A 17,260-nucleotide genomic window follows, 5' to 3' on the forward strand; every position below is an offset into this window, starting at 1 on the left:
CGACAGATTTTCAAACGATCTTTCAGCTAGTGTATGGCCAGCATTAGTTTAACAGGCAGACCTGATCCGATGCTCCGTGTGCCCCTATTGATCAGCGGATGTCAGTAGAGACCTCTCCGCTGACACCCACTCCTATCCGATCCAATCCTGTCCATGAAATCCAGATGGATGATGGAACCCCTATTTTTTCCATCCGTCTGGAGGATCGGATTGGATGAAAACAGACAGGTGGTCCGTTCTCATCCGATCTCCCATAGAGGAGAGCGGGACTCTTCACAGGTCCATCTCTGCAAAGTAAGCGGAGACGGATCTGTCATCACCCTGCTCAGCGGATCTGTCATCATCCAGTTCATTCCCCGCTGAGCAAAATGGAGTCCGCCAGGCGGAAAGCCCGTGTAAAAAGGACCCTAAGGATTTGGGTGACGTTGACGAGGACTAGATGACTGGGTCAGAGCATCTCCAAAACTGCAGCTCTTGTGGGATGTTCCCGGTCTGCAGTGGTCAGGACCGACCAAAAATGGCTCAAGGAAGGAAAAGCGGGGACAGGGTCATGGGCGACAAAGGCTCATTGATCCACATGGGGAAAGAAGGTTGGTTCCTGTTGTCCGATCCAATAGAGAAGCTTCTGAGGCTCAGATTTGGGGATATCGGCGCCGATATGGCCATTTTAGATGGATCGGGGGATCGGTAACATTGACCGATCCACTGGCCCATCCGGTTTTTCCTTAGTAACGGCTCAGCCATCCCTTACTAGGTGCAGTAGTAGTATGGGATGGGAGCCGCTACTTCCTGTATAGTTCCGGCTCACAGGCGGAGTGATATCAGATGCACTCCGCCTGTGAATGGAGGAGCCGTACACATGAAGCAGCGGCTTTGCTCTGTACTGCAGCCGCTTGCTTTGTGTGTAGGTCTGGATTGGTATCGGCGATTTCACAACGCCAGATATCGGTATCGGCTCCAAAAAAGTTGCATTGGTGCATCCCAAGATTGCTGAAAAAGTTAATACTGGTTCTGATAGAAAGGTGTCGGAACACACAGGACATCGCAGTTTGTGTATATGTGGCTGTGTAGCCGCAGACCGGTCAGGGTGCCCATGCTGACCCGTGTCCCCAGCCAAAAGCACCTACAATGGGCACGTGAGCATCAGAACTGGACCACAGAGCAATGGAAGAAGGTGGCCGAGTCCGATGAATCACATTGTTTTCTGTCATGTGGATGGCCGGGTGCGGGTGCGTTGCTTATCTGGGGAGGGGGGGGGACACCAGAATGTTCTGCTGGGAAACCTTGGCTCCTGCCATTCATGTGGATGTTACTTTGGAGTCCATGCCTCAGTGGGTCGGGGCTGTTTTCGCAGCAAATGGGGGGAAATACTCAATATGGCTGATTGGTGTATGTAAACTGTTTACAACCACCTATATATTAGTAATTCAGATCAGCCGCATTCGCGATTTACAGTAACATTACATGGTAGCAGGTTGGATAAAAATAATTTTTTTTTTTTTTTTTAAAAATCAAAAAAATCATTTTAATCAGATTTTTTTTTTTTTTTTTCATTTATTTTAATAGATTTTTTTACTTCAAAAGCATTTTATCAAAAGATAGTTTTCTATTTAAGTTACAATCATTTAGTTTATTCAGCATGAAATGGAGCATGGTTATGTAGCATGAGGCTGTATATTCTGCAATATTTACATTTTTGGTAAAATCAATCAATGAATCCAAGTTCTGCAGCCTGAGATAACATGCGCTGCATTGATGCATTCACATAATTTCACAGTAACCATGAGATAAAACAAAGTTTATGAATATTCCTTTATCCCATTGTTTTGCAAATCTATGTACACTACAAACTGTATGATTGAATCAGTCCGGATATCGCTGTTTTACTAACCTGACAGCTTATTGTTCTAAATAGGAAACCTTCATTATTTTTTATTTTTTTGCAAGTATTAAAGATTCTATTACCAGCAATAAGTCCTTACATTTTAAAGAGCACCTGTCATTTCAGATCCATCATGGCAGCGGGCATCCACTCACCTGCTGCCGCCACGTCCCTCACCTGGTTGTGTCACTGCCGCATCACCAGCTGTCCCATTAAAGTGAATTGGACTGTCAGTGAGTCAACAGCAGGTCAGAGGAGGAGCCCCTGCAGGACAGAGATGACAGTTGCTCTTTAAAAATTAAAATTGAAATCGAGTTGATTTAAATCAAGCCTTTTTACTATGGATTTAAATCAAATCCACCCTGCATGGCTGCACAGTGGCTAAGTGGCTAGTACTAATGCCTAGCAGCTCTAGGGTCGTCTGTTCAAATCCCAACCATAGCACTACCTGCCTGCGGTTTTTATGTTCTCCCTGTGCAGGTTTCCTCAGGGTTCTCTGGTTTCCTCCAACACTCCAAAGACATGCTAGTAGCTTAACTGGATCCTGTCTAATTTAGCCCTAATATACATATGAATGTGAGTTAGGGATCCTAGATTGTAAGCTCCTTGAAAGCAGGGACTGATGTGAATGTACAATATGTGTAAAGCGCTGCATAAATTGATGGCGCTATATACAGTATCTCACAAAAGTGAGTACACCCCTCACATTTTTGTAAATATTTTATTCTATCTTTTCATGTGACAACACTGAAGAAATGACACTTTGCTACATTGTAAAGTAGTGAATGTACAGCTTGTATAACAGTGTAAATTTTCAGTCCCCTCAAAATAACTCAACACACAGCCATTAATGTCTAAACCACTGGCAACAAAAGTGAGTACACCCCTAAATGAAAATGTCCAAATTGGGCCCAAAGTGTCAATATTTTGCGTGGCCACCATTTTTATTTCACAACACTGCCTTAACCCTCTTGGGCATGGAGTTCACCAGAGCCTAATAGGTTACCACTGGAGGCCTCTTCCACTCCTCCATAAAGACATCACAGAGCTGGTGGATGTTAGAGACCTTGCGCTCCTCCACTTTCAGTTTAAGGATGCTCTACAGATGCTCAACAGGGTTTAGGTCTGGAGACATGCTTGGCCAGTCCATCACCTTTACCCTCAGCTTCTTTAGCAAGGCAGTGGTCATCTTGGAGGTGTGTCTGGGGTCGTTATGTTGGAAAACTGCCCTGCGGCCCAGTCTCTGAAGGGAGGGGATCATGCTCTGCTTCAGTATGTCACAGTACATGTTGGCATTCATGGTTCCCTCAATGAACTGTACCTCCCCAGTGCCAGCAGCACTCATGCAGCCCCAGACCATGACACTCCCACCACCATTATTGACTGTAGGCAAGACATACTTGTCTTTGTACTCCTCACCTGGTTGCCGCCACACAATCTTGACACCATCTGAACCAAATAAGTTTATCTTGGTCTCATCAGACCACAGGACATGGTTCCAGTAATTCATGTCCTTAGTCTGCTTGTCTTCAGCAAACTGCGTGCGTGCTTGTCCATGATTTTTAGAAGAGGCTTCCTTCTGGGACAAGAAGACCAATTTGATGCAGTGTGCGGCGTATGGTCTGAGCACTGACACGCTGACCCCCCCCCACCCCAACCCTTCAACCTCTGCAGCAATGCTGGCAGCACTCATACATTTATTTCCCAAAGACAACCTCTGGATATGACGCTGAGCATGTGCACTCAACTTCTTTGGTCGACCATGGTGAGGTCTGTTCTGAGTGGAGCCTGTCCTGTTAAACCGCTGTATGGTCTTGGCCACGGTGCTGCAGCTCAGTTTCAGGATCTTGGCAATCTTTTTATAGCCTAGGCCAGTGATGGCGAACCTTGGCACCCCAGATGTTTTGGAACTATATTTCCCATGATACTCAACTACACTGCAGATTGCATGAGGATTATGGGTAATGTAGTTCCAAAACATCTGGGATGCCAATGTTCGCCATTACTGGCCTAGGCCATCTTTATGTAGTGCCATAATTCTTTTTTCAGATCCTCAGAGTTCTTTGCCATGAGGTGCCACTTTGAACTTACAGTGATCAGTATGAGAGAGTGAGAGCGATAACACCAAATTTAACACACCTGCTCCCCATTCACACCTGAAACTTTGTAACCCTAATGAGTCACATGACACCGGGAGGGAAAATGGCTACTTGGGCCCAATTTGGACATTTTCACTTAGGGGTGTACTCACTTTTGTTGCCAGCAGTTTAGACATTAATGGCTGTATGTGGAGTTATTTTGAGGGGACAGTAAATTTACACTGTTATACAAGCTGTACACTCACTACTTTACATTGTAGCAAAGTGTAATTTCTTCAGTGTTGTCACATGAAAAGATATAATAAAATATTTACAAAAATGTGAGGGGTGTACTCACTTTTGTGAGATACTGTAAGTACCTGTAATACAGTACCTGTAATAAAGAATGCTTTTTTATGACTGGTCTGGTCCTTTTAAGAAGGACGTAGCTACGTCTGTACTGATTATCTCTATTTTGGGGAAGAATAAGTTTTGTTTTCTATAAAATGAAAGAAAACCTTTGAAAGCCACAGATTCAGGAAACAGAAGGGTTCATTTTGGTTATTTTTCTTTAGTATGATGGGATTCCCTCTGCTAATGAATGAAACTTGGGAAAATGTTTGCTGCGCTATTCACCAAGCCCGAATCTCAGACATTCACAGAGCCTCTTCTCTTTGGCAGCGCAATGTCCCTTTTGTTTGCAAGATCAACGCCGAAAATATCCACCAAGAAAGACAAGAGATTCATGGCTGAAGTCAACGCCTCGCCGCTCAAGCACTTTGTTACCGCCAAGAAGAAAATCAATGGCATCTTCGACCAGCTTGGCGCCTACATTCAGGAGAGCTACAACTTCCTGGAGGGTAAGATAGGAAATCTGTGTTCTGCAAGTCAGACTTGGATTGAGCAAAATGTTGATTTATGATTTAGCTCTTAAAGTGGAAGTTCTCACAAGATATTCGTCGGGCGTTCAACAGGGACTGGTTACATTTCGATCCACGTATGGGCACCCTGGCTGTACACAAGTCCATCTAAATCTGGGATCCTCAAACTACGGTCCTCCAGCTGTTGTGGAACTACACGTCCCATGAGGCATTGTAAAATGCTGACATTCACATACATGACTAGGCATGATGGGAATTGTAGTTCCTGAACAACTGGAGGGCCATAGTTTGGAGACCCCTGCTCTAAATAGATAGAAAGCAATCCGCAACTCCATACATGCTGTTCAATAAGTCCAAATGTATAGTAACTACATAAGAGATAAATATGTACAGCAGAAGGCAACGCGTTTCAGCCATAATAGCCTTGTTCACAGCAGTTGTGTGCAGAAACAGCACAACCTATATAGCAGTGATGGCGAACCTTAACACCCCAGATGTTTTGGAACTACATTTCCCATGATGCTCATGCACTCTGCAGTGTAGTGGAGCATCATGGGAAATGTAGTTCCAAAACATCTGGAGTGCCAGGGTTCGCCATCATTGATATATAGTGTAAAATATACCGTGTTTCCCCCGAAAATAAGACCGGGTCTTATATTAATTTTGGCTGCAAAAAACACACTAGGGCTTATTTTCAGGGGATGTCTTATTTACAGTATGTGCAATGACGATCTTAAAGTGATTGTAACCCTAAAATAAATATCCTGATCCTTTAAAGCATGATAGACAGCACAGTGCTTGTGCTGTGTCATTTACCCCTCTCTATGTTCTAAGAACCTGTAATCAAACAATAAAATGTTAAAAAAAAATAAGTTCTCTTTCCCTGTCAGCTCAGGAGTCAGCATTATGACATTCTGTAATCCCAAAAATAAACCTTGGATAAAGTCGATGTAAAATGATGTAATCGATTTTGTAAAAAGATTATATAATGTGCAATGTGTCCTTTTTGTAACTTTATTGTGGAAAATACCTTATTTACAGCGCCGCTGGGCACTCATGTGACCCTCCGGAGCTCTACTTTCCCTCTCCGAATATTGCAGAGATCAAGGATTTTACTAGGGATTATTTTCAGGGAAACGGGGTATATATATATATATATATATATATGTGTGTGTGTGTGTGTGTGTGTGTATGTATATATATATATATATATATCTCTCGATTGACTTGAGTACAACCAGCCTATTAGGTTTTTTTCCCAACTATTAGTGCTGCTGGCTATAACCTGCAACACTAATCATTGAGCTTTGCCGGCAGGGAAGACTGTTCGTGAGGGATTCCCCCATTGACACCATTGGCTGGTGAAAAGAAAATTGCATAGTCTATGGCCTGCCTTATTCTTTAAACAATAAATTAGAATTCCAAGCTATACCTAACTAATCTTTATTTTATTTATTTTTTTAATATTTTTATTGATATCCAACACAGGCATACAAATAATGTGAAAGCACATAATAAACAATCCAGCCTACATCATATATATCTAAACCGTGCAGAAAAATGCAACACTATGTAAGCAGATAACATAACAGTACCTCCTAACAATTGCGCTATAGGTAAAAAGTTGAATATAGAATTTTTTTTTTTTTTTTTTTTTTTCTGTGTGAATAACACATTGAATCTAAACACCCAGTTATTCCCTCACCCCTCCTCTACCCGGAACAAATGAGAGGAAACCTTCTAGGCTAAACTTAGCCCAAATCCCCCGTGTGACCTAAGTGTAGGAACTTCCCCTTTCAATCAGCAAAAGAAAAATAAAAATGGTGAGGAACCTGGGAAGGTAGAGACAAACCCCCTCCACCCCCAGCCCCTCTCGTGGTGCGTGGTCGGCAGTCAATCAATTAGGACCCCTATTAATCCTTCCCCCCCCCCCCCCCCCGCCAGGTAGATCAGCACCAGTCTAGTCGGCAGTCTCCCCCCACTAATGTATCTGCAGAATCATATTTTTCGAAACTTCTTGGGAGACCCCCTAGCTTCATACGTCATCCGATACATGGGTATATCAGCATTTACCACCCTCAACCACATAGGTAGCGTTAAATTATCAGTATAGATCCAACGTCTAGCAATCAGCTTTCATACACAGAAAAAGAGTATACGCAAAAAAAGTTTTGTTGCCGTGTTCATCCCATCTACCTCTATAATCCCCAGGAGGCACACCAGCGGGGAGCCTATATTGGGAAGACCGAATTCTCTTTGGGAAGACCGAATTTCTCTAAACTAATCTTAAAAATGCTCCCTCCCCCATCCGGACACCTATGCTTACTAACCTATGTAAGAAAGACGCATATATTTAGGCCAGATATACACAGAGAAAATTTATTTCCTGCAAGAAATACTCGATTCCCCCATTAACACAGACAGTGGTGATGAGGGAATCCCATCTGCTGGGCCATTGTTTTCTCTCATCGGGAGGGCGGGGGAAGCCTTCTCCACTGGGAAAAGATAGTGATTATTGCTAGCGGCTATTGTAGCTTCTAGTGATAATCACAGGTAAAACCCGGCATGCTGATTTTACCCAAGTTGATTGATCGATCAACTTGGTATATTCAGCCTGCCCACACACGGTTCGAATCTTGGATTGTTCAGCAGGATCAAAACCATGTATGGCCTGCTTTGTATCAGGCTGCTCCTGTCCAGTCACATCATGATTCAGCTCTCCGGTGTCTCTTGACTCATTTTGTTACCAGTGCTCCCTCCTCTCCCCTGCAGTCGCCACTGGCTAACACAGTGGATCAAGATCACATGACCAGGGTGGCCTGAAAACCGATAAGTATTTACATCTTTCTTACACAGGTTAGTCAGCATAGGTGTTAGGCGGGTGGAGGGAGCATTTAGGTATAGCCTTAAGGCCCCTTTCACACTTATGCGACTTAAAAGTTGCACGATTTTACCGCAATTCTGTTGCCGCAATTTTGACTGGACTTGAAGCAATGCCTATGTCTTTGGACCTCAAAACGCAATCAAATCGTCCCAAAGTAGTGCAGGGACTACTTTGAAGTTGTTGCGACTTGAAATCGTACAGATATGAATGGGGCTCATTGGAAATCCTGGAGTATGACTTGTCATGTGACTTTGCAGTCCCAAATCGCAGGACAAGTTGCACAAGTGTGAAAGGGGCCTAAAAAACACTTTTAAGTAGTATTAAACCCTCCATGTTTTTTTAGTTTAACACATTGAGCAAAATAAAATAAACTCCCCAGTAGACTTATTTTCAAATTTCTTACCCCAGCACTTTACAGCTTTCAGTGCTGCTTGCTCTTGCTCCCCCAGTGTTGCTTCCTTGAACTTGTGTGTTTTTATTGATACACACAGTGTAGGGAGACACAACTCTAGTCCCTGCATGCAAGGGTGGCTCCATAGGATGCTGCAAAGGAAAGGAGCCACCCTGAAACCGGAAACACGGGGCAGTGATCATGGCACCAGCTTAAAAGGGAACATAGGCAAGGTTTAAAAGAGGAGAGAAGCTGCATACTCAGTAAGTGAATAAATCGGCTGCTGAAAGGGCTTAAAAACTGAGGGCTTAATATCCCCTTTAAATAGCCATATAAGACATGCACCCTGATAAATGCACAGCACCATGTTGGACTTCTATCTGTGCTCTGGCTGTTCAGAAAGCAGCATTGGAAACTGCTGACAATGTACCAGTGACTCAATGCAACTCATGGTCCTTAGCATCACCCCATGGTACCTACGTCTTGTGATTGCAAAGCTGTAGATCGCATGAGAGGTGACTGAGCAACACCATAAGTTGCATGGTGTCACTGGTAAATAGCGGACAGTTTCCAAAGCGAATTGCTGGACAATCAGTGCCGCCAGTACTGAAGCATGGTGCTGTGCATTTATCAAGATACATGTGTTATATGACTGCTTACTGTTAGTAGACTAAATCTAGGGTGAACTTTCACTTTAAAGGTATCGTATTATTGGCAGTAAAAAAGTCATCGCCGCAGCCTCCTACTTTTGATTGCCACTCATTTCATTTCCTTGTGTTGTCCATTCACAGAAACCTATGAGAATGCAGAACTGGACCCTGTCGCCTCAGAAGAGCAGGTCCTCGAGGTTAAGGCGTACCTTACCAATGTCAAGGGCATCAGTGAGGTGCTGGCACGGCGTCACATGAAAGTGGCCTTTTTCGGGAGGTAAGGTGCACCATCTTGGATATTCAAAGTAATTTTAGGTTTTAAAAATAATTTTTAGCTTTGGTGAACCGCTTCAGGTCTGCTCCATAGCAGTTTTACTGTTACAGGGCGGCACCTTTGTGCCAGATCATGTGTGTGTATATATTAGAGATTGACCGATTATTGGCAACACCGATATATCGGGGGACGATATGCACTTTCCCCGATATATCGGAATCGGCCTTTTGATTTACCGATATTGCCCATATTTTCGTGACGTCATTCCGTATGTTGCGCGCACACGTTCTGCCTTCTAACACCTCCTCCCACACCTGTGCGGCCCGTAAGTGACATAATTTCAACGCGCACTGCACTTAAGACCGCCTCCCACAGCCTCGTGTTACAGCCAGCTGCAGTCCGGTCCGGTCACGCTGCCAGCCATCCATCCACCCACAGGCCCTGGCCTCAGCCACCCACCACAACAGGTTGCCAGCTAAAGCGAGCAAGCAACCAGCTACCCAGATGAAACCAAGCCAGCCACCCGCCACAGTGACCAGTGTTCCAGCAAGCCAGCAGCTACCCGCCGCTACGACAGGCCATGGTGAGTGAGTGACACCAAGCCAGCCACCCACACAACAGGGTGTTCCTGCAAGCCAGCCCCCCACCACAATGTTCCTGCAAGCCAGCCCCCCACCACAGTGTTTTTGCAAGCCAGCCCCCCATAAGAGCATGACACCAAGCAAGCAAGCCACCCACCCACCACAGTGTTCCTGCAAGCCAGCCACCCACCACAGTGTTCCTGCAAGCCAACCACCCACCACAGTGTTCCTGCAAGCCAGCCACCCATAACAGAGTGACACCAAGCCATTCAACCAGCCTCCACAGACTGTTTCTGAAAGCCAGCCACCAATAACAAGGTGACACCAGTCACCAAGCCAGCTTGCCACTCATCCATAACAGGGTGACACCACCAAGCCAACCAGCCACCACACCACAGACTGTTCCTGAAAGCCAGCCACCAATAACAAGGTGACACCAGTCACCAAGCCAGCCAGCCACCCATAACAGGGTGACACCAAGTCAGCCAGCCACACTGTTCCTGCAAGTCAGCCACCCATAACAGGGTGACACCAAGCCAGCCAGTGCCACCACAGTGTTCCTGCAAGCCAGCCACCCAGAACAGGGTGACACACCAGCCAGCCACCATAGTGTTCTGGCAAGCAAGCCACCCACAACAGGGTGACGCCAAGCCAGCTACACTGCCAGGCGTCAGCCACCAACCCACAACAGGGTGCCAGTGCCAGCATCAGCAGCAACTTCAGCTTCAGCAAGCCATTTCTTTAATCTATTTTGTGTCTTTCAAGTTTAAATGGAGATGGATGAGGAGAGAGAGAGAGTAAATGTGTGGTCTGGGACTATTTCTCGTCTCAACCTTCTCCAGGAAAAGCAGCAGTGTGCAACACATGTACAAACAACATAAACATGGGATCAGTATTTGCAAAAAAACAAAAATGCCTCAAATCTTTGGGCCCATCTAAGAGTTCATCATATTGAATTGTATCATGCAGCACAGAAAAAACTAAATGAATATCAATGTGATTTTGAAATACCTCCTCCACTATCCCAGGCAACAATAACAGATATGTTTGTGAAAAAAAACAGATGTCACTGTCTAGATTCAGATGGAAGATCCCAACTGCTGGACAGAGTAATCACCGAGATGATTGTCACTGATAACCAGCCATTTACAATGGTGTCTGACTCAGGATTTAAGCGGTTGATGTCCATGCTGGAGCCAAGCTACACACTGAAGAGTGAGAAGTATTTACGAACCGAAATGCTGGCAAAGCTACACCAAAAGGTAGTTGACAAAGTAAAGCCTATGCTGCAACCAGAGAATGCTGGAAACTGGCTCTCATTCACAACAGACTGCTGGTCACAAACAGAGTCTGAGTCACTACTCATTGTTGCATGCCACTTCATTGACAGCAGATGGACAAAAAGGCAATTGGTGTTGAATACAAAAGTGATGCAAGGATCCCACAAAGCTGAGTACAGTAGAGAAATGTTTCTAGGCATGCTTGAAGAATCGGGAATCCACAAAGACTGAGTGATGCTTGCGCAACTTAGAGACAGTGGAGCAAACATGCCTAAAGGCGTGAGGCTTGCTGATACGTCAGACCTCTGTGTCATCATGGCACACCACACCCTCCAACTTTCAAATGATGGTCTGTCAAGCCAAAGAGCTTTGCTTGATATATGTGTTGAGAAGCATGAAGAGATTAAACATGTTGTGATTGCAAGTCTTTTGAATCCTCGATACAAGAACCATGCTTTCTCTTCTGATGATATGTTGGCTAAGGCGAAACAATGGCTGACAGAAGATCTGGAGGTGCAGGAGGTTCCTGCCGAAAAGAAAAGTCCAAAACACTATTTTTTTGAAGAGCAGCATGCTGAAAAAACAGACAAATGTCCAAAAATACATCAACGAACAGAAGGGAATCTGCTTCATCGTCTAATTGATCAGGACATTTTCTGTGTTTTATTGGGGCCTCATGCGGAGGATTCAATTTCTTCTGAATCTGCAACGATGAGCCTGGATGATGAACTTCATCTCTATTTGAAAGAAGCTGTAATTGACTGAAGTCGTCATCCTCTTCTTCAGTGGAGGACAGAAAATGAGGCACGCTACAAAAGACTTGCTTCCCATGCTAGAAGATGCCTCTCTCTCTCTGGTCCTCTGTCCTCCACTCCTGAGCATGTTTACGAACTTGCAGCGTTGTTTGAACAAAACGGAAGACCTTTAACAGGTGACCATGGACATGCTGAAATGTTCCGCTTTCTGCATTACAGTATAATATTGTTCTACTTAACTGGGAGTATTGAAAAGAGTAGTGTCCACTCCACTCCACTCCACTGCACTCCAATCCACTGTCTAGCTGTTGCCTAGCTCTTTTCTAGCAGTTTTGCACTGACTGCTGTAGTTGCAGTGAGTGCCCTACTGCTAAGAGTCTAATCCAATCCACTGTCTAACTGTTGCCTAGCTTTTTTCTAGCAGTTTTGCACTGACTGAACTGCATTAGTTGCAGTCAGTGCCTTACTGCAGAGGTAGTCCTCTTCCACTGACTCCAGTCCATCCAATTTGCTGTATGTGTATTTTGTGTAGCTGTTGTTGTTGCCTTGTTTTTTTTCTAGCTGTTTTGCACTGACTGCACTGCAGTAACATATTTTGGTGTGAGACTAGTCCACTACTGCAGCACTTTTATCATAAAGTGCTGGAGTAGTGGACTCACACACTGCAATATGTTACTGCAGTGCAGTCAGTTTTATGCATTAATGCACAATCAGGATGTGCAATGCAAAGCAAATGTCCCTGCAATTGAAGATTTCATATCAGTTTTTATGCAGTTAAGGTGTGAAGAACGAACACTCAATCTTAAAAATGTTAATAAATAAAGGTTACCATGTTTATTAAGAGATTTCTGTCGATCTTTTTGTGTTTTTTTTTTTTTTGGATAATTTTTACATGTGTGAAAACATCAGCCAATATCAGCCTATCGGTTGATCACTACAACGCACTTATCGTAGTTGCAATGCTCTGCAGTATTGAATGCAAAAATGTAATAGATGTATTTATTTTTAATTTATTGTTAGTGCACATTTTAATTTTTAAAAGGTGGACTATGAAATGGGAAAACCCCAGCACCTAATTTTATGTTTCCCACTCTTATTGCAGTAGAAGAACTGTTTATTTTATTAGCATTCTATTAAATGTATGCTAACTCTCTGATGTATCAAACAGGACAAGCAATGGGAAAAGCACTGTGATAAACGCCATGCTGTGGGATAAAGTCCTGCCCTCTGGTATCGGTCACACCACTAACTGTTTCCTGCGGGTGGAGGGAACCGAGGGCAGTGAATCCTATCTCCTGACCGAAGGATCCGAAGAGAAGCAGAGTGTCAAGGTAACTACTATGCTGCCAGTGGTGATGGCGCCCTATGCTGCCAGTGGTGATGGCGCCCTATGCTGCCAGTGGTGATGGCGCCCTATGCTGCCAGTGGTGATGGCACACTATGCTGCCAGTTTTAAAGGCGCACTATGCTGGGAGCGGTGGTGGCGCACTACACTGGCAGCAGTGGTGGCACACTACGCTACCAGTGGTAAAGGCACCCTATGCTGCCAGTGGTGATGGTGCACTATACCACCAGCGGTAAAGGCACACTAAGCTGCCAGTGGTGATGGCGCACTATGCTACCAGTGTTAAAGGCGCGCTACGCTGCCAGCGGTGGTGGCGCACTATGCTGTTGTGTTTGATATCACCTAGTAAAATAAGTATAACTGCAGTGAAAGTGATGTTGTACTTTAAAGTGAACCTGTTGCTTTGCCCATTATGGGCAAAGAACATGTTTTCTGTAAAGGTGTGCTCCAGGCAAGCTGCTGCACAGAATAAATACATACATTGGGGGTGGGGGCGCTTTTCTTGTCAAAGGATTTTGTATTTCTTTCAATACAGTCCTGAGGTTTACACAGCTCTACCACTCTGTCTGGCAGGGCAAGAGACCAGATTTTTTTTCTTCTGCTATTTAAGTGTTACTAAAACCAGGAGCCTGCATGGTCTCCCACAGTACACAGAACATGGAATTGCAATTATTTTAGTAAATATAAACTGCTAAATACCTTTTCTCATCAGCAGTATATAGCAGTCTTGTGACTTCTTCTATCAGTGTCTGGTTAAAGCTTGTAGGAGGAGTATACATTCTCCTCTGACTGTCCTATGAGGCTGCATGACCCCTGACCCTCTGTCTGGACAGTGTTGATCACGTGCACCCTTCCAAAAGAAAAAAACTCTCTAGCCATACATACCAAACTGAGCATGTGCAGAGTGCCCCCTAGGGCTCTGTGGTATCAGCAGATGGATTGGGGACAGTGGAAGGAGAGTATCTGAGAAAGGATTAAACAGCCTTTTTACACAATGCACAGGGTTAACCCGTTAGGTTTATTAGTGAGTATAACTAGCATGCTTTACTGTATATACAGGCTCATTTTATTGTTGTGGGTTTAGTAACACCTTAGGTGTCACAGGTTTTATCCCACCCAATATGTGTCTGGATAGTGAAAGAATAAGCCGCACGTTGATGACCTCATCTCTCTGTTACTCTGCTCTCTCCGCTCTCTCCTATCAGCATGCCCCTTGATTGGCTCCTTGTGCTGCTTCTTCCTTGACTTTAAACTCTGCTGTACATGATATTATAAGAGGCTGATACTAAGCCTAATCCATGTGTTTACACTGCTTGCAATGTAGTATCTAGATAACTGTGTGCACATCAGTCTGCAAAGCTAAACCTCTCTGTGTACCGTATATTCTACCATAAGAATGGCCATATGTGAGCTTCTGTACTTTGTGAATCATGCCACTTAAGGCCAGGGTTTGCAATTCCACCATTTACAGCAGGGATATGCAAACTGTGGCCCTCCAGCTGTTGCAAAACTACAAGTCCCATCATGCCTCTGGATGTCATGCTTGTGGCTGTCAGTCTTGCTAAGCCTCATGGGATTTGTAGTTCTGCAACATCTGGAGGGCCACAGTTTGCATATCCTGATTTTACAGGGTTACGTTGCGGCTTGAGATGCACCCCAGTGTTAAGTCCATATTATCCTCTGATTCCCAAATCTGATTGCATAATTGTTTTCTCCTTACTACGGTCTTGCATTTACCAGTCATGTCCCTAAATATGTAACCCACTGTCTGCCCTAGAATGTACATTTGGATATCTCTCTTATGGCAAGGACTGTTTAGTGTAATGGGCAATGGACAGGTTTGTAGGCCCTCCTTCCAATGTTCTCTCCTAGGGGGACATTTACTAAAACTGGAGCACTCAGAATCTGGTGCAGCCAGGGTGGATTTGATTTAAATCAAGTTAATTTTAAATCACTAGTAAAGAGGCTTGATTTGAATTAATTCGATTTTAAATCATAATTTTTAAAGAGCAACTGTCATCTCTGACCCGCAGCGGCAGCTCTTCTGACCCGCAGTTGACTCACCGACAGTCCCATTCGCTTTAATTGGACGGCTGGTGATGCGGCAGTGACACAACTAGGTGAGGGATGTGGCGGCAGCAGGTTGAGTGGATGCCCGCTAACAGGCGCTGCCATGATGGATCTCTTTAAATGTAAGGACTCCTTGCTGGTAGTTAGAATCTTTTAATATTTGCAAACAAAATAAAGGTTTCCTATTTAAAACAATAAACTGTCAGGTTGGTAAAACAGTGATATTAGAACCGATTCAATCATACAGTTTGTAGTGTACATAGATTTGCAAAACAATGGGATAAAGGAATATTCCTGAACTTTGTTTTATCTCATGGTTACTGTGAAATTGTGTGAATGCAGTGCTTGTTATCCCAGCTTGCAGAGCTTGGATTCAGTGCCGGTTCACACTACCGCGGCACGACTTCGGGGGTGACCTGTGAAGTCGCTTGCACCATATAATGAATTCATATAATGAATGTCAATGCAAGTCGCTCCGATGTCGCCCCGAAGTAGTACAGGAACTATTTTCTGGAGCGACTTGAGTCGCTCCTATTAGAACGGTTCCCATAGCACTGCTTGGACCACGACTTGTCAGGCTGACCAGTTGCCTGACAAGTCGCGGTAGTGTGAATGGGCACTCATTGAATGAGTTTAACAAAAATGTAAATATCGCAGAATATACAGCCTCATGCTACATAACTAAGCTCCATTTCATTCTGAATAAACTAAATGAATAATTTATCTTAAATAGAAAACTATATTTTGAATAGATTTTTACTCCAAAAGAATTTTATTAAAATACATTTAATAAAAATCAAAAAAATCTGATTTTAAATAGAAAAATAAAATAAAATCTGATTTAAAAAAAAAAAAAAAAAAAAATCATCCTTGATTTGTATCCACCCTGGGTGCAGCTCTGCATGGCAGCCAATCGGCTTCTAATTTCAGCTTGTTCAGTTAAGCTTTGGCATAAAGCCTGGAAGCTGATTGGTTTCTGTGCAGAATTACACCATATTTTGCACTCTCCAGCTTTGCTTTAGTAAATAACCCCCCTAGTGTCAAATCGCAGTGGGTAGCATGCAACCTCTTGGTACAAAGCTACGCATGTATTGGAGTTTGGCTGCCAGTTTCTCTCTGACCTCAAAGGAAACGACTTACAACTGTGCTGTAAGAGTTTGGTACACGGCCCCGGTCTGTGTGGCCTCATCTTAATTTTTTAGAGAGAAATTGGACTAGTAAATGCCTTTTTTCCCCTCTATGACAGACTGTGAATCAGTTGGCACACGCTCTTCATCAAGATGATCTCTTGGATTCTGGCTCCCTGGTCAGCGTCATGTGGCCGAATTCCAAGTGTTCCCTCCTGAAGGATGACCTGGTGCTAATGGACAGGTGAGAAACATTTAACACCTCTGTATTATTTTGTGAACTTATGAATTTACCTGCTGATTTTATGGGAAAAATAGTCACCAATTATATTAGGACAGAGTTTCTGCAGCTTTTGATGGCCATTGAAAACAAATATAATTTTTGTTGTATCTCCATGCAGATTCCATTTAGAGCCGGTTCACACTTAGGCGACACGACTTCGGGGGGCGACCGGTGAAGTCGCGTGCACCGCGACTTGCATGGACTTCACATAATGGAAGTCAATGCAAGTCGCTCCGAGGTCACCCTGAAGTAGTACAGGACCCTTTTTCTAAGTCGGAGAGACTTGTGTCGCCCTATTAGAACGGCTCCTGTGCTAATCAATTGACCGCGACCGACCGCGACTTGTCAGGCTGACAAGTCGCCTGATAAGTCTCGGCAGTGTGAATGGGCTCTTAGGCGGTTTGTTTTGCTAAGCAGAGATCTTTGTTGCTACTTGTACAGCTTACGTATTGTACGAGCGATATTACTTCCATGTCGATTGGCAGACAGCTGCCTAACCGCTCTGTTGAATTGCATTTCTCTTCCTCCTCTTCTTCAAGGTCCCATTTGCTGTTTCTAACAGAACAGGTTTAGTTTGTTTCATTGTAGGGGAGATGACACATTTTGTGAGTTTTGTGAAAATTGGGGAGGATGGTGGAGGCTCAGTGGAGCCACCAAAATTGGCCGTAGTAGCTGACAATTTCTGTTTTGATTGCTACTATTAGAGTGGACAGTGATATTTCCCTGACAGGAGAGGGGTCTTGTATATTAAAACAGTATTCCCGTGTGGCAGACTGGAC

General features: G+C 44.1%; 1 protein-coding gene across 1 annotated transcript in view; it reads left to right on the forward strand.

Moving 5' to 3' along the window:
• Positions 1-17,260, forward strand: part of MFN2 (mitofusin 2) — a 60,879-nt gene that overhangs the window by 7,865 nt on the left and 35,754 nt on the right. Inside the window, exons 2-5 of the mRNA XM_082273758.1 lie at positions 4,642-4,820; positions 8,908-9,043; positions 12,825-12,987; positions 16,318-16,442. Of these exons, the coding sequence (XP_082129884.1) occupies positions 4,646-4,820; positions 8,908-9,043; positions 12,825-12,987; positions 16,318-16,442 (599 nt within the window). The 5' untranslated portion in view covers positions 4,642-4,645. The remainder of the gene's footprint in view (positions 1-4,641; positions 4,821-8,907; positions 9,044-12,824; positions 12,988-16,317; positions 16,443-17,260) is intronic.

Source organism: Pelophylax lessonae (assembly GCF_965119305.1).
Source record: "Pelophylax lessonae genome assembly, chromosome: 12".
NCBI lineage: Eukaryota > Metazoa > Chordata > Amphibia > Anura > Ranidae > Pelophylax > Pelophylax lessonae.